Source organism: Oncorhynchus mykiss, chromosome 2, assembly GCF_057628025.1.
Source record: "Oncorhynchus mykiss isolate SJ-2025 chromosome 2, ASM5762802v1, whole genome shotgun sequence".
Lineage (NCBI taxonomy): Eukaryota > Metazoa > Chordata > Actinopteri > Salmoniformes > Salmonidae > Oncorhynchus > Oncorhynchus mykiss.
This window is the reverse complement of record NC_143023.1, coordinates 29,496,217-29,517,593: the sequence shown is the minus strand read 5'-3', so window position 1 is coordinate 29,517,593 and position 21,377 is coordinate 29,496,217. Positions and strand designations below refer to the sequence as shown.

The 21,377-nt window shown below is 43.0% G+C and overlaps 1 protein-coding gene across 1 annotated transcript; it reads left to right on the top strand.

Moving 5' to 3' along the window:
* The first annotated feature begins 2,978 nt into the window (after positions 1 to 2,978).
* On the top strand, positions 2,979 to 21,082 carry calb1 (calbindin 1). Its single transcript, XM_021558325.3, has 11 exons — positions 2,979 to 3,327; positions 3,808 to 3,884; positions 8,362 to 8,436; positions 13,317 to 13,397; positions 13,536 to 13,592; positions 16,818 to 16,895; positions 17,048 to 17,103; positions 17,202 to 17,241; positions 17,345 to 17,398; positions 18,695 to 18,766; positions 20,109 to 21,082. The coding sequence occupies exons 1-11, from the start codon at positions 3,249 to 3,251 to the stop codon at positions 20,238 to 20,240; spliced, it is 801 nt and encodes a 266-aa protein (XP_021414000.3). The 5' UTR covers positions 2,979 to 3,248; the 3' UTR covers positions 20,241 to 21,082.
* The last annotated feature ends 295 nt before the right edge of the window (positions 21,083 to 21,377 follow it).

Genomic DNA, 21,377 nt, shown 5'->3' with positions numbered 1-21,377 from the left:
TTTTGTGTGTGTGTATGCGCATGCCTGTATGTTCAAACTAACTACATACAGTATCTACGATCTTTATACCCAAAAGTGTGGCCCTATCATAAGGCTGTGTTAAGGCACATGGTCAAGAGGAGTTATAATTAAGCGATAAGGCCCGAGGAGGTGTGGTATATGGCCAATACACCACGGCTAAGGGCTGTTCTTAGGCACAACGCATCGCGGCCATATATCACAAACCCCTGAGGTGCCATATCGCTATTATAAACTGCTTACCAATGTAATTAGAGCAGTAAAATAAATGTTTTGTCATATCCATGATATACGGTCTGATATACCACGGCTTTCAGCCAATCAGCATTCAGGGCTAGAACCACCCAGTTTATAATGATGAATGGCAATGTCATATCCTGTCACAGTGACTGATGGGAAAGGGAAGAGACAGTGTGATTAGAGTGGATGAGAGGAGGCCCCGGGAACAGGAACAAGCTGAATCATGTCAATGAAGATAAGCATCATCATCATCATCATCATCATCATCATCATCATCGTAACACCTTTTATTTGTTTTTCTCATTTACAGAAAGGACTTTGAAGTAACTGGCAGAAAGTATTCATACTGTACCCCATGACTTCTTCCACATTTAGTTCTGTTACAGCCTGAATTAAAAATATATTGAAATTACATTTTTTTGTTATTGACCTGAACACAATACCCCATAATGTCAAAGTGGAATTCGTTTTTTAAAACATTTTTACAAATTAATAAAAAATGAAAAGCTGAAATTTGTTGAGTCAATAAGTATTCAACCCCTTTGTTATGGCAAGCCTAAATCAGTTCAGGAGTAAAAATGTACTTAACAAGTTACATAATAAGTTACATGCACTCACTCTGTGAGCAATAATAGTGTTTAACATTATTTTTTGACTACCTCATCTCTGTACCCCATACATACAATTATCTGTAAGGTTCCTCAGTCAAGCAGTGAATTTCAAACACAGATTCAACCACAAAGACCTGTGAGATTTTCCAATGCCTCGCAAAGACAGGCACCTATTGATTGAACACAAGCATTTTGCTACACCTGTAATAACATCTGCTAAATTTGTATATGTGACAATACATTTTTATCTAATATATATATATTTTTAAAGAACAGACATTGAATTTCAGCATGGTGAAGTTATTCATTAGACTTGGGATGGTGTATCAACATACCCAGTCACTACAAATATACAGGCGTACTTCCTAACTCAGTTGCCGGAGAGGACTAAACCGCTCAGGGATTTCACCATGAGGCCAATGGGGATTTTAAAACAGTTACAGTTTAATGGCTGTGCTAAGAAAACACTGAGGATGGAAAAAAACTAAAACACTGTAGTTACTCCACAATACTAACCTAACTGACAGAGGGAAAAGAAGGAAGACTGTATAGAATAAAAAATATTCCAACACATGTATCCTATTTGCAACAAGGCACTAAAGTAATACTGCAGAAAATGTGGCAAAGAAATTCACTTTTTGTCCTGAATACAAAGTGTTATGTTTGGGGCAAATCCAATACAACACATTACTGAGTACCACTCTCCATATTTTCAAGCATAGTGGTAGCTGCATCGTGTTATGGGTATGCTTTTAATCGTTAACGACTGGGGAGTTTTCAGGATAACAAATGCATCGAATGGATGTAAATACAGGCAAAATCCTAGAGGAAAACCTGGTTCAGTCTGCTTTCCACCAGACACTGGGAGATGAATTCACCTTTCAGCAAGACAATACCATTAAACACAAGGCCAAATCCACACGGGAGATGCTTACCAAGAAGACAGTGAATGTTCCTGAGTGGCCGAGTTATAGTTTTGACTTAAATCTACTTGAAAATCTATAGCAAGATGTGAAAATGGTTGTCTAGCAATGATCAACAACCAATTTGACAGAGCTTGAAGAATTTTGAAAAGAATAATGGGCTAAATCCAGGTGTGGAAAGCTCTAAGAGTCATGCCCAGAAAGACTCACAGTTGTAATCGCTTCCAAAGGGACTTCTGCAAAGTATTGACTCAGGGATGTGAATACTTACGTAAATGAGATATTTCTGTATTTCATTTTCAATATAAATTGCAACAATTAAAAAAAAACATGTTTTCACTTTGTCATTATGGGGTATTTTGTGTAGAGGGGTGAGAAAAATGTTACATTTTGAATTCAGGCAGTAACAAAAAGTGGAATAAGTCAAAGGATATGAATACTTTCTGAAGGCACTGTACTATAGTGTACAACAACCCGAAATGGAGACATAACCCTCTTCATAATACCTTCATATAGAAGTAACTTTGTGATACAATGTTGTTTGAAGCCATACAAGTCATAGACCTGTGCTGCATTTATATGCAGGGGTACATTGACTCTCCATGGCATTCATTGGCCACTGCCATCCATATCGAAGTTCAATTTTTCACTTGTCACTCACAATATCGGTTATTGAAGGTAATATCTTCACTTTATTCTATTCCATTTCCCCATCTCCCAAAGCCACCTCGTGCACTGAATTGTTATTGATTGTGTGGACTATGGGTGTCCCATTTCCCTGTAAACACACATTATGAGGCAGCAGTCACCAGTCTTCTCTAATGAGTGGCACCACCCAATACAACAGCCAATGGTGTAAGAGAAAATGTAAATTAAATGTAAAAGTAAGAAACAGAATCCTAAATCTCCATAGTTAGATAAGGAGTTGAGTCAGCCCAACTATCATGGAGGGTCCAGCCAGCAATTCGCATTTCAAAATATATTTTCTGTCCTTTCTTTCTTTTTTGAAGATTATGTAACTTTGCATAAGTCTTTTGCTACTCCATAATCCATTTATGGGTTTTATTTCATAAAGAGCCCTTGGATGGCCCTTATAATGCCAGAATAAAGAAGGGGGGGGGGGAACTTTTGTGTGATAGAGCGCATATCTGGAGGGGGAAATGAAAAGCACGAAAAGCGGGTGCTCATTTAAATGGATCTCACATCTCCGTGTCCCCTGGCGCGCGTCAACGTGCTGCTGAGCTCGCGCTATTCCTGCGGCGGGAGGAGAGGAGGTGACTTGCGCGTTTGGCTAGTTTCCCAACGTCGGGGAAGGGGGGGCGACAGTGAAAGATTAGCGTGATAGTGCTCCCTTTAAATACGGGGCACCGACTAATCAAAGCGTCTCATTCATAGCATATCCTCCGCCAGTGCAGCTATCTGGTACGCGCTCCGGTCCCCAAACCTAACCCGCGACATGGCAAACGCTTACCTGCAAGGAGTAGAGATCTCTGCATCACAGTTCCTGGATATTTTTCACCATTATGATAACGATGGTAATTTATTCTTTAAGATTGTGGATTATTCATGGAGAAGGCACTGAAGTAAAACGATTTTTGGGAAGTTTTGCACCAAAGACCCTCATGGACATTTGCGCTTTTTAGCGGGTTTTCGAAAATATGTAGTAGCCTATAGTATATTGAATGAAAAAGTCGATTTAGCTGTCAAGACTGATATTTGTCCTCTCAACTTTATCCACTGACAAATTAGATTGACAAATATTTGATTTAGAACCATTACCACCATTTTATAGCGACATTTTCAATATTTACAAAACTCTAAATGACTGGAAAATATTATAATAATATGGTTATATGGTTATGGTTATTATAGGTTTAGGCACTAAAATGGAAGTTCAGTCATACAGCTGCCATGAAACGGCAAATGATGGATTTGATCCTGTGCGTAATGTTCTTAAACTTAATGTAGGCTACTTTACGCATGTCTTTGATTGATTTGGTGCTTACTTCTTGCAGGTAATGGATATATTGAAGGGAAGGAGTTGCAGAGTTTTATAAAAGAACTTCAGCAAGCTCGAAAACAGGCAGGACTTGTAAGTAAACTGAATTATTTTAAATGTTTTAAACTCTAAAACATGAATGTATTGGCAGTGGGCCTGACATCTAATTGTCTTCTCAAACTGAACTGTATCTAGTATTTAAGTGCGTTTGGTGTGACTCTCATTCCAATTACCTTAATCAGATAGGTCATACAGTAGGCCAGACATATTGACATTGTGAAACCAATGGGTGGTTGATTAGGCTACTGGTGGTGCCACAGTTGAAAGCGTTCAAGTTAAAACATTTTGTGTGTGTGTGTGTGTGTGTGTGTGTGTGGTGCATTTCATGTAACGCTTGACTGAGCTTCCATTTTAAAGTACTGTCATGATATTGTGAAACTGGTTGTTCTTAATTGACCCTTCGCTAAGCCCCACCCCCCTTGGTTACTGTTGTAACCACGGACAACATTTTCCTTGGAAGCACAAATCCCCCTTCTAACCACTGGCGAAATCCCCTCACAATGATCTCAAACTGTGTTTTTCATACGCAATGAAATTATACACTGACTACCCCTTGCTAATCAAGAAATTCTCTGGTATGTTGTAGTGGATTGTCATTACAATTGCTTCACTGGAACCTGGTAAAATTATATTTATAGTCTGGCTAGCCAAATAATCTATGGCTCTGAATTCACTGTCAGCATGCAGTCAAAGCGTACTAACCTCTTTTGGAGCTAACTAGTGCTCTCAAATCATATCCTGATGTCGACAGCAGATTGGAGTTGTATTAATAACATGGCTAACTTAGCTAGCTAACATACATTTCGAGAAAACAAGTTATATTTAGTGGCAAGCTAGCTAGCATTAGCAACGTTTGATGGTCAATGAGCCTGAGAAATAGCTAACCAGATGAACTACCAAACAATGTAACAGAAGTATAATTTGAATTCTAAAAATACTCCATAAACAGGCTCTGGAATCAGAAGTGCCACTGGTGCACTATTCCATTGTCTAGCCATTTAAAACATGTATTTTGTTTAAAGAACTCAGGTTTTCTCACAGCCCTCACTGGCTTTTATGTGTTTCAAACATGAGCTTCCTTGAGGTGTAGTACTCGAGACAGTTGCTATCCATTGGAGTGCTATGATTAGTTGCCCAGAATTCTGGGGCGGGGCTTAGCGAAGGGTCAAATGTCATTGATACATTATGACTAGTTATGAGGTGTCAAGTACATGTCTGGTCTACCAATATTCCATGTCTTTCCATGCCTGAAAGACATGGAACAACCCCATATTCCTGTTGCGTCAGATTGATAGGTTGATGGATGTATTTCCCACATTTCCATCTCGCTCAACTGTAAGCCCCGATGCGGAACAAGCAGTTTTGGAAAATTCTGTTTTCCATTCTGACCTTGTTATTTGACATTGGTATTTTTATTTGAGTCTCAACTCAGCGTTTTGGGGTCTGAATTGGATTGAGTCACCCATTGTTTAGTGACAAACAGCACTGCAGTGCACTTTCCTACTTTGCATTTGGGAAAGGTTAAACACTTATTTCCCATTCTGTGTATAAGCAATTAGCCAAGCGTCTATAGAGCAAGCCATTTGGCACTCTTTCACAGATCTTTAAACAGGAGTAATGGTTCAACGTTTGCCAGACACTGAAAACATATTTTGATTTACTCTATGGGGAGAGAGCATGTTGGGGAGTTGATTAAGGAAAATCGCAGCATTTACCATCAAATGAAGTGCCCATTTACAACTGCCCAATCAATGGCCAGTGAGAAAACACCATTGAAGTGCATTTTGAAGTAGAATTGTAGTTATTAGCATATCTGACACCACCTTGTGCAGAGAGATGCCAAAGATGGTTTCAACATTTTGCATTGGCATCATCATCATAGAGATCAATACAGAGATCAATGATTGGTTTTGACTGCACAGCGCATGCAGTGTGTTGATTGGCTCAGGGTCCTCTTACTTTGAAATTCCATGGAATTCAATCAAACATACACTTTAACATTTGCAGAGTCACTTGACGTTGGATAGTCAACATGATTTTGATGTCATACAGCAATAAAGATGGCTTCCAAAGATGGCCGTCTACTCAATGGACATACGCATAGACTAGAAGAAGAGTTCACTCGTAGTACATCTTCCTTTCATACAACATAATCATTTTACCCCGAAAGACAAGGCCAATGTTAGAATATTGCCTACTTTCTACGTGTACACTTTTCTCTCCAGTGAATATGCAAGGTGGTCTTCTTCTCTAGAGTTAACCTCTTGTGCCAGTTTCTCTGAAAGGAAAATTATGAAATGATAATGGTTGTATATTTGGAACATATTTGGTCAGCGCTGGTGTGGTACTGGGATTTACCGATATTTGTTTATAGCATCTCAGGATATGGTTCACATTGTTCTTGAAGCAATGGATTGCTTTTATTGATTGTGTATTGGAGATTAAATGCAAATCTAAAAATCACTCTGTTTATATTCCTATTATAGAAAGGCTCTATAAAACAGACATTAGTCAGTACTAAGGTACTTCTGATGTTCTCATAAAAATATATAGTACTAACGCCTCAATCACACCGATAGCGTCATTGCATTTTGGTACAGCAGAAGTACATTCATTTCCAATGGAACGCTGCGTGTGCCTTGCAGCATTGCGTTGCAGAGGCAGTTGCAGTGCGTTCTGTGTGGCGCATACGTTGGATTTATAGAACGTATGCGTCAAACTGTATGCGTAGACGACTTGACAGAAATGGTAGTAGAAGGTGAATGTTAAACTTTTGTTGGACACATATCCAGATGATGCTGTGTACCATTTTGCGCAATGATGGTATAGGTGTGGTCGAGGTGTAAGATATATATTGATATTTTATCCTTGGATATCAAATTTAATCTTGTTGTTTTTTTTTTACATCTATCTTTTTACATCTATCTAACTCATTTACTTTTACCATCGACACAATGGGAGTGAGTGATCATAGTAAAGGCCATGTCCATCTTTTACAGCAATGCTCAATTTGCAGCAGAAAGCCTAAGCCTTACACAAATATGCAACACAAGAACGCAATTAACTACGCATGCAATAAAGCCCACTTCAACAGGCTTACCGCAAGGCCATGTAGCAGATAAGTGGTGCCCTTTAAGTGTTACACATCATACAATATCTACAGTATCACATTGTCACATGTAACACTTCCCAGTCCCAACATAGACAATCTCAAATGGCTGCCTTTAAAGGCCCAGTGTGTAGTCCAAAACGAGATTTTCCTATGTTTTATATATATTCTCACACTATGAGGTTGGAATAATACTGTGAAAATTGCTAAGAAGCTGTTTTTGTTTCTTTTTGACCATTTTGATGGAAAACAATCACAGTAAGCTACTTAATTGTTATCCATAAATCATTTGCTATTGAGATAAAATGGCTGCATTGGACCTTTAAGCATCTTCTATTATAACTTATTTTAGCATTCTCTTGTGGCACTTCGTATGCTTCTATGAAAGTACCTGACAGTATCAGTGCCTTGTCAACTCGATTCAATTACACTGAACGTGTCAGTGGAGAGCTCTGTCCCTTCACACCAGGCATTACATCAGTAGCTGGCTGGCTGTGCAGCCAGGTCAACTGTGATACAAGTCAGTATTCGACGTCCATCAATGTCTGAGGACGTCGGGAGATGACGTGGAACCAGTCTCTAGGGGCAACAGTGAGAGCTGTTACCTTCAAGTAGGTTTCGGTTTTGCTAGGGCGTTGTGAACGGGAATGGCAGATGGGCGTAAGCATCTGATTCGAAAGGTTGCAAGTTCTAATCTAGCGATAGAATGTTGTTTTTTATATTTTGTTTTAAACATATCCCAAAACCTAACCATTCAGAGTTACTGCCTAACCTTAAGAATTTTGAATAAATGCCTGAACTTAACCCTAACCATAAAAATTGAGTTAATGCCTAAACTTAACCTTAAACACTTTATTTACACTTTACATTTGGAACAACCTCGAAATTTGCCATTTGAGAAACATGGATCAACGTCTAATTCTGACGTGAGAGCTGGTTGGGCCCCTCCGTACATGCATAATCAATGCATCGCGTGGCCATCTGTATGCGTGCAGTGACATGGACTGACCAGTGCAAAAACTCTATTAGAATTGTGCTCTGATGGGTGAAGATTACAACACTCGCTCCTAATCTAATTCAGATTGGATAACATGGCCGTCTACTTAGCATGTTAAATGGTGTTTGTGAGGACACAAGGTATACAAGGTCTTTCACGGCACCAGGTGCCTACTAAATAGCCTTTCCAGATAATTGAGCAGATTTACTGAGCCCTCTCATGTTATCAGTGCTTGTATTTCAAACAACAAATCTTCCCTGCATAAAACATAATTACTTGTTATAAGGATGTGCGAATACCTATTTAGTTTCGTTGTTAACTAATATGTTTATATGTTGATTTGTGTGTAATTCTTCAAGGAAAAAGCTACTGCAATTAATTGACACTAATTTTCTCTCTCATAGGAGCTTACAGACCAAATGAAGGCTTTTGTACAGGAATATGAGAAAAATACAGATGCCAAAATTGGAATTGTTGAGGTGAGAGTCTACATAAACTCATGATGCAGTATACACACACACAGTAGGTTAAGACCCACCTAGAATTTGGGACTTTCAGGGACACTGGATCTTGAAACACTGACAGGTTTAGATGGGGCTTCTCCCTCTATGAAAGGTGTTCAAATATAATTTTAAAAGACAGTCACTTTAGCCATGCGGGGTCAAGGGGATTCACATCTCTGCTATAGATGGATACTCTGAAGCTTTAGCTGACAGGGTCCTGACAGGGTCTTTCAGCTGTACACAAATGCACCAACGCACACACAATGATTACACAAAAATAGAGGTAAGACATCATTTGAAAGTGGAAATAACATCTATTGTGTTTGGAATATGAGATTGCCGTTTAGATTCTCCAGGAGCATGATGGAAGAACAGGAGTCCTGTATGAAAACACATTTTTGCCATGGGGTGTTTTAATGCCCCCGGAATGGTTATATTGCAGCTGTCTGATGGATAGTCTAGCGGGAGTAGTCTGAAAGTTTAGGCTGGGTCTCAAACCCGATTTACAATGCATTTCTAAGCAGCCAGCTGGCTGGAGCTAGAATCAATATTGTTTCACGTTATTTAAAAAAAAAAAAAATGATGTGGCAGACCAGGGGGTTTGATCAAGACGTTCACACAGATCAGACAGACACAAGTGTGATACCTCAGTTTCAAGGGTGTTTATTTAAAACAAAGAAAAAGTAAAGAAACCGGTCTCCTTCAGGAGACCTCTTCCAGATTACCGTCTTCTGGGCTCCGGGGAATGCTGTCTCCTCTGGGGTAGAACACCGAGCCCCTCGGTTCTAGCAGACCGTGAGGACGTCTGTCCGGTAGCGACCTCTCACTACCTCCAACCCTCCCATGTGCTGCCCTCCTGGAAGCTTCATGGGCCCCGTACTGCTGGTGAGCAATCAGCCCCTTGATTACTCACCATCCTCAATCAGGGTCTGATTGCTCACCAGCCTCAATCAGCCCCAATTAGTCCTGGCCGGAGGACCCGTTGATACCTGGCACGTCCAGCAGAGGGAGCCACCGCCGTGTGATGTAGACTCCGACTGTCACCAGACCTCAACGAGTCTCCCCCTGGTGGGTTGTCCGCAGTACGCCACACAATAATCAACTGGTGACTCAATCATTTGTGTCCTTTCCCCTGGCCATCCAGACCAGGGGATCATAGTCCGTGATCAGGGTGAAGTGGGTGCCCAACAGGTAATACTTAAGAGTGTCTAGCGCCCACTTCACCGCTAGACACTCTTTCTAGCATTCAAAACCTTATTTTCTCGGGGTATCAAATTCCGGGTTATGTACATGATGGGGTATTCCTCCCCACCGTGTACCTGGGACAGGATGTCCCCTAGTCCTGTGTCGCAGGCATCCGTCTGCACCAGCATCGGTACCTGGAAATCCCTCTTCACGAGAATCGGATGGGAGCACAGGACTTCCTTCAGGCACCTGAACGCCGCTTCGGCCTCATCCGACCACTTCACTGTTTTTGGGAGGCGGGCGGTGGTCAGATTGGTAAGGGCCATAGCCACAAAGTTGGGGATTAACCAGTTATAGTATCCTGCCAGCCCCAGGAAGGACTTGACCTGTGCCTTGGGGCATGGGCCAGTCACAAACCGGCTGGACCTTCTTCTTCTGGGGCTTGACGTTCACATGTCCGATCAAATACCCCAGGTACTCCACCTTATCGATCCCCAGCTTGTATTTATTGTGATTTGCTGTCAATCCGGCTTGAATGAGCACATCCAGTACCGCTTGGAGACGCGTCAGCTGCTCTTCCCAACCTTGGCTGTGGATGATGATGTCATCCAAACAGGCCACTGCGTACTGTTGGTGGGGTCGGAGGACTTGGTCCATCAGGCGCTGGAACGTGGGCTGGGCTTCATGGAGACCGAACAGGAGGCTCCCGGTATTGGTATAAGCTGTCCGGAGTCGAGAATGCCGTATTTTCCCAGGAGGAGGCTGCCAAGGGTACCTGCCAATATTCCTTGGTCAGTACTGGACCTTTCCCAAATGGTCAATGAGCTTGTCCACCCTCGGAAAACACGTCTGTGTTCCGATCGATGAGCTCCCGGAGTGCTTGCTTCTGGGCCGGCCCGAGGTCCTCATTGCTCGAGACCACCACTAGTCCCGTCGACGTCCTGAGTTTCGACCACAATACAGCCAAGGCTGTCCTCACGTGTCACCTCTTCAATAGGTTCACGTGGTAAATCTGTTCGTGTTGCCATCTCCCTGGCTGCCGTACACTGTAATTTACGGGTCCCAGCTTCTCCGTCACCTCATACCGTGCCTTGTTGCCAAGAACTTACTTTCTGCGTTGGGGATTAAAACTAGCACCTTCTCACCCACATGGAAATCTCGGGGCTGGGTACCCCGATTGTAAACCTTGGCTTGGGCGCACTGGGCCTTCGCCATATGTTCCCTTACCACTGGCCATATGCCTGTCAATCTGCTCCCTCATCGTCTCTACGTGTTCCACCACGCTGCGTAAGGGGGTCGGCTAGGCTTCCACACCTCCCGTAGCGGAATGGCCTCGGGACAACGGTGGCATAATCTGCTATTACCAGGATGTACCGGTGTCCTCGGGCCATTTTTACCAGGGGGCCCACTATATCCATGGCAATGCATTCAAACGGCACTCCAATGATCGGTAGTGGAACCAGCGGGTTCCAGAAGTGTGCTTTTGTTGCTGCGATTTGACACTCAGGGCAGTTGCGGCAATAGCCTTCCACGGCCTACCCCATCATGGGCCAGTGGAACCAGGCGTTTCCGGGTCTTCTCAAGTCCCAGATGCACCCCCAACAAATGGGTGATGGCCAGCTGAAGAACGGTTCCAACAGCACCTCTCGAAGTACCCCCTGTTCATGGGGACACCTGATACAACAGGTTATTTTTTATTTGGAAATGGGGGTATCGCCAGTCACTCATCCCCAGAACAAGCTGGCTATCCACCGCTATCACTCGGGCCGCGGAGGCTTTCAAGTTCGGATCCTCCCACTGGAAGTTGAAGAGGGGAAGCATGGGCTCCTCCTCAGGTTGTTCACCAGGCGAGGTTGGTTCTAGCACCCCCTCGAACCCCCAACTCCGGGTCCGTAGACACGGGGTTGGCAACTGCTTGCTTCCGGGCCGTGCAGGTGACAGTCCGTCCCCGCTCTCGTCAGTCGCCAGCTCATTCTCTTTTTCTCAGCTCGTGCCTCCACATTGCCGAGAACAGTGAACAATCTAGTCCCACGAGGAGGGGCACTGGTAACTCAGGTACAGCACCCATCTGACAGCTTCCTTGTGGCGTCACGATGGTGGCCTGCCTGGTCTAATACTGCCTGCCCGGTTAAATGTCGCCGTGGACACAGGAGACTGACACAGCGTTACCACACTCCCAGAATCGAACAGAGTGTGTGTGTCGTGACCATTGACTTTCACTGGCACCATGGGTAGTTCACTGTGGGCCCAACATGAGATGAGGTAGTTTACTGCATGGTCCGACTCATCTCCAGGGCCCGCTGATGGCATCGACTCCTCTTGACAAGGGCAATTGCATGTGAGGTGTTCCCGGGCGCCACACTCAAAACATCTCCTTCATTCTTCATCCTCCTGGGGTTTTTGGCAGCGGGTCAATTCTCACCTGGCTGTCTCTCCGCGGGTCTGCAGTCCTTTAGCCTGGCTGACTGTCGGATTGAGGAGTACGGTGGTGGGGTCATCCTTCTTTCCCCCCGACAGCTCCCGGACTTGACCTCCATCCCTTTCAGCAGGCCCTCTGTATTCTGGTGTGTCTCCACAGCTCACAAGATGTTCTCCAAGGTCTGGGCGCGTAGGTTTGCCGCCCTCTTCATGTGAGGTAGCACCCGTAAGAAGCGATTCATGACAACTTTGTCGATTACATGGAGGGTGGCTATGTCGGTTAGGAGCCATGCTCTGGTGATGCACAGTAGGTCGCTCATCTGGGCTCGGGGGGAAGCTTCGGCCACAAACCTCCAGTCGTGGACCAGTTGGGCCCGACGGGCCAGGCTGTACCCGTAGTGGCTGAGTACCGCCCTCTTGAGACAGTTGTAGTTAGCCACCTGTTTGGTGTTGAGTTCATAATACGCCTTTTGGGCATCTCCGGACAGGAAAGGGGCCAGCAGACTCGCCAAATTCGCCTTGGGCCAACCTTCCCGGAGTGCTGTCCGTTCAAACGTGCAGAGGTAAGTCGTCATCCTCTGTTAGCTTAATTAAAAACTGATTGGGTGCGATTCGGTCTGCGTTTGTCCTCGCAGCTTCCTGATGTCCTTCAGCAGGTGGACATTCTGTAGACGCTGTTCTTCCAGCATTCGTTCCTGAATGCCCTGTTGCGCTTGTTGTGCCTGAACAAACTGAGCTATCAACTCGGCCAAGCTGATACTGCGTAAATGTCAACCCTGGTCTGACCACGTTCTGAGACTTGCCCTGTCCGGTAGCAACCCTCCCATGTGCTGGCCTCCTGGAAGCTTTATGGGCCCCATATGGCTGGTGAGCAATCAGCCCCTCTGTCTGTCACAAGGCCTCGACAAGACTCCCCCTGGTGGCTTGTCCGCAGTACGTCACAATGATGACATTGAATCAATGTGTAAAACTGATTGGATTTGAAACAAGTAATCAACATAAGGGAATTTAGTCTTTTTTTCACCCAACTTTAACCTAAATCCAATGACATAGTGAAATGTTTTGTTGTTTTCACGTTGAATTCTCAACCAAACGTAAATCAAAACTAGACGTTTAAATAAACTGTCACATGGTGCCATTCTTTGCCACTGATCAACTGTTAAAAATAAATGGGATGTTGAACCAATGTAAGCATGTTTCAGGACAATACAGTGTTATCTCTTATATATTTTCTTATTTTCTTTGTGTCACAGCTAGTCCAAATATTGCCCACAGAGGAGAACTTCTTGTTATTTTTCCGGCAACAGTTGAAGTCTTGTGCGGAATTTATGCAGGTATTTTTCTATTAACCAATATTATCTATTTTAAATGTTTTCAAGTGGCTCATGACATAAATATAGTTTTTAACCAATTTAACTATTCTCTCCTAATTGATGATACAAACCCCTATTTCACTCATTGTCTCATTCCAGGCTTGGCGGTGTTATGATGCAGACCATAGTGGCTACATTGAAGCAGATGAGCTGAAGGTGAGCAATGCTGGACTGTAACTTGCCTCCCAATTTGTATCTTGATGAACTGTCTCATTGTCCTCTCTATTTCATTAAGGGGATATAGGCTCACAAGGAGGTCAAGGCTCATCTGGACTGTAACTTGAAATCCCTTTTTTATTGTAAATCATTTTGGTAATTGAGCATTTTGTACGAATCTCGGGGGAGTTTTGTCTTTATTAATAACCCCAATACCAAAGTTTGACTCACATACAGTACCAGTCAAAAGTTTGGACACACCTAACCATTCAAGGGTTTTTCTTTATTTTTACTATTTTCTACATTGTAGAATAATAGTGAAGACATCAAAACTATGAAATAACACATAGTAAAAAGTGTTAAACAAATCCAAATATATTTTATATTTGAGATTCTTCAAAGTAGCCACACTATTGGCATTCTCTTTTTTTTTCTTTTTTTTGTTGTTGAATTTTTACCCCAATTTCGTGGTATCCAATTGTTGTAGTAGCTACTATCTTGTCTCATTGCTACAACTCCCGTACGGGCTCGGGAGAGACGAAGGGTTGAATGTCATGCGTCCTCCGATACACAACCCAACCAGCCGCACTGCTTCTTAACACAGTGCGCCTCCAACCCGGAAGCCAGCCGCACCAATGTGTCGGAGGCTACACCGTGCACCTGGCAACCTTGGTTAGCGCGCACTGCGCCCGGCCCGCCACAGGAGTCGCTGGTGCGCGATGAGACAAGGACATCTCTACCGACCAAGCCCTCCCTAACCTGGACGACGCTAGGCCAATTGTGCGTCACCCCACAGACCTCCCGTTCACGGCGGGTTACGACAGAGCCTGGGCGCGAACCCAGGGACTCTGATGGCACATCTGGCGCTGCAGTACAGCGCCCTTAACCACTGCGCCACCCGGGAGGCCTCTATTGGCATTCTCGCAACCAGCTTCATGAGGTAGTCACCTGGAATGCTTTTCCAACAGTCTTGAGTTCCCACATATGCTGAGCACTTGTTGGCTGCTTTTCTGTCACTCTGCAGTCCAACTCATCCCAAACCATCTCAATTGGGTTGAGGTCAGGTGATTCTGGAGGCCAGGTCATCTGATGCGGCACTCCATCACTCTCCTTGGTCAAGTAGCCCTTACACAGCCTGGGGGTGTGTTTTGGGTCATTGTCCTTTTGAAAAACAAATGATAGTCCCACTAAGCTCAAACCAGATGGGATGGCTGTGGTAGCCATGCTGGTTAACCTCCTCCTCCTCCATGCTTCACGGTGGGAACCACACATGCAGAGATCATCCGTTCACCTACTCCGCGTCTCACAAAGACATGGCGGTTGGAACCAAAAATCTCAAATTTGGACTCATCAGATCAAAGGACAGATTTCCACCGGTCTAATGTTCATTGCTCGTGTTTGTTGGCCCAAGCAAGTCTCTTTTCTTATTGGTGTCCTTTAGTAGTGGTTTCTTTGCAGCAATTCGATCATGAAGGACTGATTCACTCAGTCTCCTCTGAACAGTTGATGTTGAGATGTGTCTGTTACTTGAACTCTGTGAAGCATTAATTTGGGCTGCAATCTGAGGTGCAGTTAATTGCCCATTTCTGAGGCTGGTAACTCTTAATGAACTAATCCTCTGCAGCAGAGGTTACGCTGGGTCTTCCTTTCCTGTGGTTGTCCTCATGAAAGCCAGTTTCATCATAGCGCTTAATGTTTTTTTGTTATAGGGCTGTTTTGCTTCCTCTGGTCCTGGGGCCCTTGTTAAGGTCAATATCACCATGAACTTTACCCAGTACCAGGACATTTTAGCCAAAAACTTGGTTGTGTCTGCCAGGAGGCTGAAACTTGGATCTTCCAGCAAGACAATAACCCCAACCACACATCAAAATCCACAAAGAAATGGTTGGTTGACCACAAAAAAAATCTACATTTTGCAATGGCCATCTCAGTTTCCAGACTTGAACCACATTCAAAACCTGTGGTTTGAATTGAAGAGGTCCATAAGCACAGATGAAGGATATCATGGATCTGTATGAAGAAAGGGTCTAAGATGCTTTCCAACGTGTTCTTCAATCCGTAAAACATTTTTGAAAAAGGCTCAGTGCCATTATCCTCGCAAGGTGAGGTATTGAAAACAGAGGTGCCAATAATTTTGACCTCTATCTTCTTGTGGAAAAAAAGCAACTGAATTAGAATAAAATAATTTCATTTTTCATTTTTTGTTGAGCATACAATATACAGTGCCTTCAGAAAGTATTCATACCCCTTGAGTTTTCCACATTTTGTTGCGTTACAGCCTGAATTCAAAATTGATTACATAGATTTCTTTCCCTCACCCATCTACATACACAACACCGCATAATGACAAAGTTATAATAAGTTTAGACATTTTTGCAAATTTATTGAAAATGAAATACAGAAATATCTAATTTACATATATATTCACACCCCTGAGTCAATACTTTGTAGAAGCACCTTTGGCGGTGATGACAGCTTTGAGTTGTCTTGGGTATGTCTGCATCAGCTTTGCACATCTGGATTAGGGGATTTCCCCCTAATCCCTCCGAAACTTTGGACACTTTAGAAATTGTTTTATACCCTTCCCCAGAAATATGCCTCATCACAAGTATAACTCAGCACTCTACAGACAGTTCCTTGGACTTCATGGTATAGCTTCTGCTCTGACATGCACTGTCAACTGTAGGACCTTATATAGACAGGGGTGGTTGTTTCTAAATCATGTCCAAACAATTGAATTGGCCACAGGTAGACTCCAATCAAGTTGTAGTGACATCTCAAGGACGATCAAAGGAAATTGGATGCACCTGAGCTCATTTTAGAGAGTCATAGAAAAGGGTTGTGAATACTTGTGTAAATTAAGTATTTGTGTATTTCATTTTTTAATACATTTGTTAAACTTTCTAAAACCACGTTTTCACTTTGTCATTATGGGGTATTGTGTTTAGAAGGGTGAGAACATTTTTCTCAATTGAATCCGTTTTGAATTCAGGCTGTAACACAACACAATGTGGAATGAGTCAAGGGGTATGAATACTTTATAAAGACACTGTAGCTCAGTATTTGTATTATTTATTTTATACAGTCTTTGTTTGCTCATCTTTCTCAAGGGTGCCAATATTTCTGGACTTGACTGTACATCCCGGACAGCATTGCATTTCAAATGTGTCTGCTATAGCAGGCGTTGTTGTCAAACTGATCTTTCTGCTTTTGCTTCATTTCCAGAACTTTTTGAAAGATCTGCTTCAGAAGGCTAAGAAACCATATGACGAAAAGAAGTTAGATGAGTATACACATACCACAGTAAGAATATAGTTTATACTTATGCAGCTAGCCTCCGCAACAACTTTAAGAACAGTGTAGCTAAATGGCTACAACAAATAGCTCCGTACAGTATAGTCCTTCATTTTCTGTTTTGTAGAGCTTATATTTGTTTATTTATTTTTCTCTTCCAGCTCAAAATATTTGACTCAAACCACGATGGGAAGTTGTGTTTGGCAGAAATGGCAAGGTCTGCTTATGGAGTTTTGTCCTGTGTGATATGAATGATATATCTGTCTACACATCGTGTTGTATATGACCTGAACAATGTGTGTTTTTTTTTAACAGGCTGCTACCGGACGAGGAGAACTTTCTACTCAAGTTTCAGGTTAGTGGTTATTCCCAGAGTAAATCCGAGATGGAATCGGAAAATCAGATTGACCTTGACTCAATTGTCTCCTCTCCCTCTCCCTCCTGTCTTTCTGTTACAGAATGTGAAGATGGTGAGAAGAGAGTTCAACAAGATCTTTGAGTTATACGATCAGGTACGTTCCAATAATACATTGTCATTATACACCATTTTCCAAAAAATAAGAATCACTCTCTGTTACGGCTTTTTGAATGTTTCAATGCCTCTCAAGACACAGTATGAACAAGGACAGAAAGTGCTTCAGAAAGTGCTAGTCTAGGAAATTGCTGCTCTCCTGGGATGCACTCCCGCAATCTTTCTCTCTTATCCTCTTTATCTATCTCTCCTTCTCTTTCTTGCTCTTGCTCTCTCTCTCTCTCTCTCTGTCTATCTACCAATTTCTCTTCCTATTGCCCTTATTTGTATGCACAATGGATACAGTGCATGGTCCCCCCTGACACCATCACTCTTCCTCTCTCTCGCTCTCTCTCTTCCCCCATCCCCATTTACCCCACCCTCTCTCTCTCCCTCTCTCCCCCTATAATGTATGACTGTCTCTGGAGCAGGTCGGCCCATACCTTCTCTCCCGTGGCAGCGCCTGTAATCCATATTGACTGGCAGGTTCATGTTGCACAGGCGGGCAGGCAGGGTTGCAGGCAGGCAGACAGGCAGGCAGGCAGACAGGCAGGCAGGCAGGCAGGCTGACAGGCAAACAGACAGGGAGGCGGGCAGATAGGCAGACAGACAAGGAGGCAGGGAGGGAGGCGTTCTGGGCCTTGCTGATATGTGACAGACAAGTAATTGGGGCAGCAAATGACAACACCTTCTTTAGTCTGCCTGTAGAGCATTACAGGACAATTAATCTGAGTAGCTGGCTGATCATGCTTTTCCATTTGTTTTAGTCTTCGACCATAGAACCTGGTCTAAAGATTTAGATTGTTAGAAGTGCCATGTTGGCACCTACTGTCCCACATGGTTCCTGATGATGGCGCTCTTGTTGCCAACACAGAGGATTGATTGCTAGACTCTATGGTACAGTATTTATTTTGCTCTGAATGGAGTTGGACACACAGAGAACTCCCCTAAAGTGGATAGGGATATCCTTGTAAAGGTATCAGCGATGTGGTTATCATATTATAATATTGCTTTCAGGGAACACGAGCCAGTACAAAGATGACCAAAAACAAACCGTTCAAATTCATGAATAGAAAATATGAGCAAATATCAGAAGGGCCCATGAACAGGCTGTTCAAATATACACATCTGTTCATTAGGCTTATTGTTTTGTTTGTTTACTGAGATCTGTCTTGTGAGATGCAGCGTGGTATCATGTTGACACTGCATACCAAACCAAACCCAAAGGCGGGCTAAATGGTGTGACATTGTGTTTCTTCTCCCTCTCTCTCTCTCTGTCCTTCTCTCTGTCTGTCAGGATGAGAACGGCTATATGGATGAGAATGAGCTGGATGCCCTCCTCAAAGATTTGTGTGAGAAGAACAAGAAGGTGGGTTTCCATTCTGTTTAATTGATGGAGAAGAGCGGAGACTAAGGGCAAGATTCAATCAGTTCCAGCCTTAACCCGCGATAATCAAGAACTGCATACCAGTCTCATTGTTTTTATGTAGGCGATGTCTGAGGTGTAACTGCGTTGGAGCTGTCAAATCATTTAGCGGCTCCCGGCGTTATATTATCGCGGACATTGTGTTTGGATGCGCCAAGTTGAATTAGTAATAAACCCACACCGCTGAAACACCAGCTATGCGGGTGTCAGCTTTCAATGGTTAACGCTGGATCTGATTGAATCTAGGTCTGAACAGTCCAAAGAAATATTTTAGTTTTTCATTGAGACTTCAAATATCACAGAGGGCCTCATCTGTTACCTGTGGTGATATGATTGGCCTGAGGACATTCACAATACCTCTTCAAACAAACTCATGAGAGCATGCTTAGAACTGGACAGATATCCAATCTCTCTGTCTCTGTCTCTCTCTATCTCTCTCTCTGTCAATTCAATTCAAGGGGCTTTATTGGCATGGGAAACGTGTTAACATTGCCAAAGCAAGTGAAGTAGATAATATACAAAAGTGAAATAAACAATAAAAATTAACAGTAAACATTACACATACAGAAGTTTCAAAACAATAAAGACATTACAAATGTCATATTATGTGTATATATACAGTGTTGTAACAATGTACAAATGGTTAAAGTACACAAGGGAAAATAAATAAGCATAAATATGGGTTGTATTTACAATGGTGTTTGTTCATCACTGGTTGCCCTTTTCTTGTGGCAACAGGTCACAAATCTTGCTGTTGTGATGGCACACTGGAATTTCACCCAGTAGATATGGGAGTTTATCAAAATTGGGTTTGTTTTCGAATTCTGTCTCTCTAATATGGTCATACATTGGGCAGGAGGTTAGGAAGTGCAGCTCAGTTTCCACCTAATTTTGTGGTCTGTCTCTCTGTCTCTGTCTCTCTCTCTCTCTCGGTCTGTCTGTCTCTCTCTCTCTCTGTCTCTCTCTCTCGGTCTGTCTGTCTCTCTGTCTGTCTGTCACTCTCTCTCTCTTTCACTCTCTCTCTCGCACTCTTGACAGCTGACTTTAAAAATAGTTTTCTGGATGTCAATATATCAATGCCATATGTGACCTGCGTGTAGAGCCTACTCCTCTGTTCTTGTGCAAATATTTTGTGTCATCTTTATGAGCTAAGCTTTGGCCCAGCGACCATCTCATAGCCGCAGGGGATTTTGAAATGAAAAAGTAGGGTCAATGTCAAATCTGTAAAAGTCAAGGGATGAAAATGACAAGTTGGATGTCTGCATCTGTTTCTTGTCTCCGACAGGTGCTGGAAGTCAACAAAATCCCCACATATAAGACCGCCATTATGGCGCTATCAGACGGGGGCAAGCTGTACAGGACAGAGCTAGCACTGGTGCTCTGTGCTGAGGACATTTCAGCCCCTGCCCCCTTATAAACCACTCCTCTTTCCACCTAACCACACCCCCTCCATCCCCTTCCAACCCGCCTCCCTTCCCCTCACTCATGAAGTGTTTAAAGATACTGTAGCTTGAAACTCCAAGAACGTAGGGTGTATTTTTGTTTCAGTTTTTGCTTTTCTTTCAAGAAATCTGTCAATTTGCCAGTGACAGTGTGTGTGTAGCTAGGGCACATTATCAGAGACATAGGGTGTCACATACTTTTCAAACCTTTTGTTTCTATACTCTTTGTAAATGTACAGATTTTTGTAACAATGAGATTGATACCACCATTGAAAGTCCCTGGACTTTGTCTTCTCTATACTACATACTCCAACCTCTCATTGGCTGAAAGAGAGGGTGTGTCCCCTACTGACCAGTGACAACAATGTTTACTGTACTGTTAATTAATATCTCTACACCAAGTAGTCAAACTACTAGTAACAATAACTTATTATAATTATATCCCTCCAGTAGCCTAAGCAATACGTTACTAAAATGTTTCTGTAATGTGGTGCATGGAAATTAAAGATAAAGAAAATAGCGGAAGAACAGTTCCGTGATGTGAGACAATTTTAAGCTATATATCGTTTTGCAGTGCATGTTAGTTGCTGAAGGCTAGCCTTGTATGGAGATACTACTGAATGGACAAGCACATATCTCAGAGTTGTGTAGCCTAACCCCCATGACCCCTGACCTGCCCTGTGTACAACGATGGTGCCAGTCTCTGATGTGCTACATGGACCTTTTTTTGCACTGTAAACAATGCCATGCCCCACCATGCTGGGCACCAGAAACACTGTGTAAGATGTAATAAAAACTCAATTTAACAACTACCTTACACCCCAACTGTGTGCATCGCTGTGTTGCTATTTGACTGACATAGGGGGGAATTGACAATGTCAAGAATGATATGGATGAAACATAATAATAATAATTAATTTAATATGAAAAGCGCTGAAGAAAATAACAAAAAAAAGTTAATATACAGAGCGTACAAAACATTAAGAACACAAGCTCTTTCCTTGACGTAGACTGACTAGGTGAATCTAGGTAAAAGCTGTGATCCCTTATTGATGTCACTTGTTAAATTCACTTCAATCAGTGTAGATGAAGGGGAGGAGAGGTTAAAGAAT